This window comes from Lolium perenne, chromosome 1, assembly GCF_019359855.2.
Source record: "Lolium perenne isolate Kyuss_39 chromosome 1, Kyuss_2.0, whole genome shotgun sequence".
NCBI lineage: Eukaryota > Viridiplantae > Streptophyta > Magnoliopsida > Poales > Poaceae > Lolium > Lolium perenne.
In genome coordinates, this window is record NC_067244.2 from 198,614,109 (window position 1) to 198,621,832 (window position 7,724).

Below are 7,724 nucleotides of genomic sequence, written 5' to 3' on the forward strand. Positions count from 1 at the left end.
ATTCGTCGGGCGGCACCTCCGTCGCCGACCAAGTAAGCCGCATTCAAGCCGAGATCACCAACAATTTTATTCATATCCTCGTCGATTTGCATTGGTACATTTGTGAATATTGTGCACGTTTTTTGTAGTTGAGTCTAACGCTACTAGCCTACCGCGTTGACAATGATAACGTCTGGTTCATTTTCATCCATGTATTCAAAAGGATCAAAACTTGGGAGAAGTGGATCTTGACTTGGTCTGCTCTCGCCAAGGCCAAAGAAGGCCACTTCGATCCAACCATGTCGGCACCGGCGGCATCGGAGGGGCGCCCCATTGGGAACAAGGTGGTGAAGTTAGCCAGGTATGCCACGCTGGCTGCGTGACGCGACTTCATTCCTCCATCAAAAAGTGCATCGCCGACTTTGCCGGTAGGGAGGAAAACAAGGCCATTGTTGCAACGGCGAGGGAGGAGAATGCCAATGCAAGGTGTTCGGCCATGTTGGAGAAGCAAGAAGCAAAGATCGTGTTTCTCAAGGCTAATATCGCGATGAAGAACGGAAAGAAGACTTGACGCTTTTGTTGGTCGGCACATGTACTATGGACGCTGAGACGTGGGCATGGACCCATGGTACAATAAACAACGGGACATCATTTTGCGGGAAAGGAGACCACCACCTACGGCGAGTTTGACTCCGTTGGCGACGTCGGCTAACACGGAGGGGTCGAGGGGGCGCTGACTACCGCAGCGGATCTCACTGCCATTTGATTTCAGAATCATGTAATATGGGGCCAAAACAACAATTTTTTTGGTTTGTCGAGACATTGATGAATTTACGTCGATTTGCTCATGAGAGTGATGAACTCGCTACGAAAAATAATTTAATTTAAACGTATGGGGCTAAATGGCCATTTGGGCTTAAGTATGGAGGGCGTGGCTAGAAATCAGCACCTCCGCATAAACCTGCACCCGCCGACATCACTGGTAAAACGACTTTGTCGAAGACTACATGGAAGGCCGAGTGAAGATGCTGCGAAGAGGAACTGGCCGGCAGCATGCAAGAACGGGCCGGTGATGGTCGGAAAGCTCAAATACTACCTCCGATTCAAGGAATAAGGGGTCCTCGTTTTACGTGCTTTTTGTTGACTAAATATTATTTTAAATATAGAAAGATTATTTGTATAAAATTAACATCATTAGAAAGTGCTTTTCAATACGAATCCAACGATACTAATTACATATAATATAACCAAGATTTTGTTGCTCAATTTTTATGGTCAAAGTTCGTCTTGACGCGTGCGCTCCTTTTATCCACGATGAGTCCATGACCATCGTCCACGTCACCACACACTCGACCACTCATGGATCGCGTGGTCTCAGCCAGCCAGCATCCGCTCGTGCATTGGTAAGCTTATCGGTGCAAAACTGGAGCTAAATGCCTCCAGAATCTGATGCCTTGCACTGGAAAGTAGTGCTGTGCCGGCCTTCGTGGAGATGCTGCCTAATCCGAGACACGTAAAGGCCTGATCGATCGGATGCGTCGGATCAGTGCATAGCGAGCTGTAGGAATCGGCTGATGAACACATCGGTACGGGCCGGGATGATGACTAGACGGATCTGTTCGATCTCCTCTCGATGAGATCGTCATCTAAAGACGAATCGAATCGATCAATTAATCAAACCAAGCCAGCGGAACCAAACGTGAAACGCCGGTAGCCGGCAGGTCTGGATGGCCGCGGATAGCCTCGCATCTGCTTGCTCGCCAAGCGCCGGAGCGGTGGATCGATTAAGTAATCGGCCCTTGGATTTGCGGCTGGAAGACGTGATCTAGTGCAGTATGCATACTGTAGTGTATTCGCAAAGTCAAAGGCAAAAGTAGTAGGAAAGGGATGATCGCCGGCTCGCCGTGATCGCGTGGAAATACAGTGCGAAACGTGGGAATCTACCGGCTTCGATGTGATGTGATATGGAGCCGCACCAGGGCCGGGGAATCTTTCCGTCGAGGTCGGGCCGGCAGTGCCGCACCGCCGCCCATAGACAGCGCCGGATTTGTAGGTTTCCGGCTGGGTCGTCCATGCGCCACGTCATAATACGGCTATGCTGACAAATCTCCATCTCCTAATGATAGGGTTCCAACGATTCTAACCACACGGAAAGTTTCATCCACAACCTTTTCTTTTCGATTCGAAATCAACACGCGAGGAATTCGCCTTCCGTTCCGTACATCGTTATTGCATCGTCTTCAGAATATATTCTTGCGGATAAATAGAACTAATTTGACCACAAGCACGCGGAGCTGGAACCTGATCCGGCCGCCGGATAAGAAGACGACGGGGAGCCATGCATGGGGAAATAATAAGGAGCCACGGATTTCGGCCGAGGATCGATCAAGCTTCATGACGGAGCGCATCTCTAATGAAAGGATCAGAGAAGAGAGGAGCCCACGCTGATCCAAAGCGAGCGGCCGACAGAGTCAGCGACTGCATATAGAAAGCTGCTTCTCCTCCTTCTCCGGCCGGCTCCAAAAGTCAATCGGTTGCTCGCAGCCTCGCATGCAGCCCGTCGTTGTTCTCGTGGAGCTAGCGACGTACACTTCCAAAAGAAGCATCTTCTACAGCACCTACCGCAGGCTCACGACTTCACGAGCTCCCAAAGTCAAACTGTAAAAACGGTTGTGTTTTTTTTATAGCGCAACCAAGCATTTTGGTAATATAAAATCAAGTCACGTAAACAAACAAACGTGAAAACTTAAAAGCAGACCAACAAAAAAGATATACTAAAATTTTAACCAAATGCAGCTAAAAAGCCAGTAAGAAATTTAAACCAAATGATCCTTTTGACTAGTGTATGCCAGCATGCGTAGCATTGGACTTGACTAGTAGCTGAGAACCACGGCATAGACGGGATGGTAGGCATGGCACTGCATGAATGGTGTGATATGCCGACGGTCGTCGGTCGGGAATCCTCGGCGTAGCCGCTTTTGATCGTCTGCGAAAGCTATGCCGAGGGCAGCCCTCGGCATAGCTCCTCGGCGATGACTTCCCTCGGTGGAGCCACTATTTCCATCGGCGTAGCACCGACGGCAAAACCCTCGGCATACTGATTTTAAAAATTCAAATTTCCTTTTTAAAAAAAATTCAAAAAAAAATTTGAAAAAAAATCTTTTTTTGCTATGCCTACGGCAAAACCCTCGGCATAGAGTTTTATTTTTTCCAAATTTTTAATTTATTTTACACATTTTTTATTTCCTTTTTTGTACTTGTTTATCTTTCACTCAAGACACTTTTAACTCTAAGTATACTTAATTTTTGGTCAAATTAAAATCGGTTAAACTTTCTAGTTGGTCACCCATCCTCACACTACTCCAGCCTCAACAATCTTGGTTCCATTCGGATGAGCTTCCATTAAAGAATTGGCACCTTGCTGATAATAACAGCATATCAATCCTATTAACCCAAACCCTTGGACTGTGATGTCACACCTCATTATTTTTAAATTTCAAACAATTACTTAACTAAACAACAATGAATATATAAGAAATAATAATATTGAATTCAAATAACAATAAAATAATTTTATTTTTTGGTCTTTTTTAATTTAACATGGAATAATTAATATCTTTAAATCGGAAAATCAAAATTCCACAAATAATACGTCTAAATCGATTAGAAAAATGAGAGGAATCTAAATATAACATCCATATCATCTTTTGAACCTAAAAATTAAAGGAATACAAATTTGAAGTCCAGTTTGCCATCTGGCCAAAACGCCCCCAAGATGCGGAATGGCCGTACCGGGCGCGCTGGTGCAACGTTCACCAACACGCTAAATGGACAAAAAATAGCACATAAAGTGATGTTTTATAGACCTAAAAACATTTTTCCGGAATTTATTGAGCGACAGAAAGTGTACCCCTAGTTTAAATTCGGTCAGTTTCCACCGGACTCGGCCGGATACCGCAGTAAGCTGCATGGATTCCCAGATAGCTAGCACGCACATATGGCATGTGATATGTGGTGCGGAGGTAGTGTCCTACCACTACGCGGAGGTCTCGCGCAATACTAAAATGCGTCTCATGTAGCTGCTTCACAAAAAGACTGTTTTGACACTCTGTAAATAAAAAAACATCGCCCATGGGTCGGATTGGAAATCCGCTCCCGGGACCTTACTTACCTTCCTAGGGACCATGCACGTGCCAAATATGGCCTCGTTCCGATAAACTATGCGGTGTCACAAATCGTTTCCTACTCATTTCCCCTAATAGTCATAGAACTCCGGACTTGATAGCCTTGTTTGTGAAGGGTTTTCCAAAATAATTTATGTATCCCAATTCCGACTTTTGGAGTGGTTACTAGGACACATAAAATGACGCCATGCGGCTCCGCGGGATTTTCTGAAATCGTTTAAATTGTCATCTGGCCAAAACGGGAACCCGATGACACATAAGAAAGTGTTTAAATTGTTACTATGTTAATATGGTACTATACATGATTTTAATATGCATGATTTTGATATAAATAGATAGAGGATGTTTTTCTGAATATTTTGATACGTTATATGCATTTTTCTGACGTCATATGAATTAGTTATGATTTTTACAAAATTAGACAAATTTGAAGGATGGTCTATGCCGAGGGTGGCCGTTGGCGTAGCCCTGTCTACGCCTAGGACCAAAGATATGCCGAGAGCTTCCCTCGGCGTAGACCTTGCTACGCCCCGAGGGTCGTTTTGGCAGGCTGGCCTGGACGGGCCATACGCCGACATCCCCGACTTTTGGCCGTCGACGTATAAAAGGCCCTCGGCGTATCGCGTCATTCCTGTATTGTGGAAACGTGCTTATCCACCTTGGTTCGAGCCTCCATGCTCGTACTTCTAGGTTGTTCTCACGAATTCTACTATAAAATTAAGTCGAGGGATTCTTCCCCTCTGATCTCATTCATTTTTACTAGCGGAAGAACTTGGCGATTTCATGAACGAATGAAGATTGAAAGGTAGTAAGCTCGAAGGACATTTGGACCGAGCTTTGAGAGTTCAATGCCAAATTAAATGATCGTTGAAGCGATGAGTTGATCCCCGAAAGTTCGACATCAAGATGCATTGCACTAGTCTACTCCCTCAGTCCCATACAAGGTGATGCATAAATTTAGTCAAGAAGTCAATGTTTTAAAACTTTGACCAAATATATTGAACAAAATATCAATAACTATGATATTAAATAATTATGTTATAGAAATATATTTTATGGTGAATATATTGATATTGATTTGGTATTACAAATCTTTATATTTTGATATTTATATTTGGTCAAACTTTGAAAATATGGACCTTTTATCTAAGTTTATACGTCACCTATATTTAGAGACGGAGGGAGTATGGAGTACATCTCTTCTAAAAATAATGGCATACAAATTTAGTTAAAAGTTAAACTTATCAAGCTTGACCAATTATCTAGAATAAAATACCAATTACTATAATACAAAAACAAATACATTACAATAATACATATTAAGGTGGATGTATTGCTTTCATTTGGTATTGCACATGTTTATGTTTTTCTTTTAATTTGTTCAAACTTAGAAGACGTTGACTTTTGACTAAATTACGTGGCTTAGTTAGGAGTATTGAGTCGAAATGGGTGCCGCAGGCAAGAGCTATTTTTCTTGATGAATTTCAGAAACTGATCTTGTGAAGAAAACCACGGGCTCATCGGGAGTCTGAACTTAGGGGACAGCAACTGGCCATCTCACATCACCATGGAATCCGACCGAGCAGCTAGCGGTGCGCCATCTACCTGTCGAGCACGAGCAGTACAGTACAAGACATGAGTAGCTCTCGGAGCAGAGGTAGTTCACAAGTCACGACTCACGAGCAGAGCTCACGCAAGGCAAACCTCCCCCTGCAGGCAGCGACGCGTCGCGAGCATGATGACCCACGATCACAGCGGAGTCCACAAACATGTCCGGTCATGTCGAGAAGCAACAGATCGCACAGCACCAGCATAAGCACGAGGGTCAAGAGGGCAATGATGCCCCCGATGAATTCTTAAACCTTATTCATCAGTGCGTTAACTGATTGGTGCAAGTGCAACCCGTGTGCGCTCGCTAACTGATTAGATCGATCGATGGATACGCAGCGGTAGGGCACGAGAGAGAGAGGGAAGCCGTCCAAGAGAGTCTTCCTGTGGCCATTAACAAATCTGAAACTGTGCACTGACATGAAAGCAGGGCCAACCAAGGAGCAATTTCTCTTCAGAAACACTGTGTACTGACATCCGAAACATGATACCCCTCTATTTTAAAATAATTGCTAAAAATGATATATCTACACACTGAAACATGTTAGATACTTCCATTTTTAGACAATTATTTTGAACGGGGAAGTATAGGATGTACACGACGACGACTGACGGACGGATGGTGGTAGTACTAACGAAGAGAAGACCGCCGGAACAAAACATCACTTGGATCTTTTCTTGGCCTAGTATTTAGTTTATGGTCTGCAGTGGGGCGCTCTAGCTAAGCTTGGTGCTTCACCCTCTTCCTGGACCCTTTGGCGGGTCATGGCGGTTGTTGGCGCCGGATCCCGGGTAGTCGTTCACCTCCACGACCATCCTCGCCGCCGGCCTGGCCCTCCCGTCAAGGTGCTTCCCCGAAGCTGCCATCGTCTCCTGCACGAAGAGCACATCCATCCAAGACGTCAGCATCTTATTGACAGAGTTTATCAGGAATTCAGGTAACAGTTGCAACCAAATCAACAGAAATACAGTAGGAAACAGCAAGCCAGATAGACGGAACAACCTGCAGAGAAGAAAGCTTCATGGACGGCGGGCGCTGCAGGTTCCTGAGCTGCATGCTTCCTACGCAAACACCACAGAAATGATCAGCGATTCCGCGACAATCGCACCCGGGACAAAACCAAACCCCGTATCGATCCATCAGCGGCTTCACGAAAGCCAGAAAACTTACTTGAGGCTGGCACCGCGGACGCCGGCCGCAGGGCGAGGAGGAGGAGAACGGCGACGATGAGGAAGAAGAGGGGCAGAGGCTTCGGCTTCCGGGAGCGGCACGGCTCCATTGCTAGGAAAGAAAGAAGTACGCGTGCTCTGATCTGTCTCTGGCTCACGGGTGGTGGTGTGGTAGGGAACGAGTGGTGTGGCGGTGTTGCCTGCTAGTGCTTGGGGTTTTATAGTTGGACCAGAGCTAGCTAGCCAGTTGATGGCTGTCCTTCTCCTCTTGTCCTGGCTACAAAAGGTCAACTTCGCATTACTTGCCCTGTTTGGAAGGCGGAGGATGGTCTGCGAGCCCGTCTCCTGTGGATATGCTTGTGATGATCGTGGTAGTGCCACTTTAGAATATTTTTTCTTCTTTCGAAGAGGAAGGCATCTACACGTATAATGGGAAATTTCTATGGAATTATTGTATTCATAATATGGGCCCTTATCTTTTTCAGTCAACATAGACGGCAAGTGGTAATTACTGAATACTTGGCACTGCTTTGCTACTATGCTTCCTAAATTTTAATTCATGCTACTAAATTGTTCACTCCCATATTGTCGACATTTACAACTTTCTCGCTATTATGAGCATTATTTATGGTTTTGCTAATTCTCATTCAGCTGAGATATTTTTGACCATTACTAATTAAACACCACAGAGCCTAAAATTAATGAAATGCATTTTAGTTAATGGAAACCATTTTAGCTAGATTTTTTCTTTTCAAAATGAATAATGAATCTATTACTACTTGT

At 44.9% G+C, this 7,724-nt stretch overlaps 1 protein-coding gene across 1 annotated transcript; it reads right to left on the reverse strand.

The window, feature by feature from the left end:
* Nucleotides 1–6,194: 6,194 nt before the first annotated feature.
* Nucleotides 6,195–7,141, reverse strand: LOC127318563 (uncharacterized). Its single transcript, XM_051349044.2, has 3 exons — nucleotides 6,943–7,141; nucleotides 6,775–6,833; nucleotides 6,195–6,644 (listed from the first exon to the last, which is right to left on the reverse strand). The coding sequence occupies exons 1-3, from the start codon at nucleotides 7,049–7,051 to the stop codon at nucleotides 6,507–6,509; spliced, it is 306 nt and encodes a 101-aa protein (XP_051205004.1). The 5' UTR covers nucleotides 7,052–7,141; the 3' UTR covers nucleotides 6,195–6,506.
* Between the last annotated feature and the right edge of the window lie 583 nt (nucleotides 7,142–7,724).

Bases quoted from the DNA above. Each gene is read 5' to 3' on its own strand.
- LOC127318563 (XM_051349044.2), bottom strand. From the start codon at position 7,051: ATGGAGCCGTGCCGCTCCCGGAAGCCGAAGCCTCTGCCCCTCTTCTTC. The intron at 6,834-6,942 runs GTAAGTTTTCTG...GTGTTTGCGTAG, and splicing joins GTCCGCGGTGCCAGCCTCAA to GAAGCATGCAGCTCAGGAAC. The intron at 6,645-6,774 runs GTTGTTCCGTCT...CTCTTCGTGCAG, and splicing joins TGAAGCTTTCTTCTCTGCAG to GAGACGATGGCAGCTTCGGG.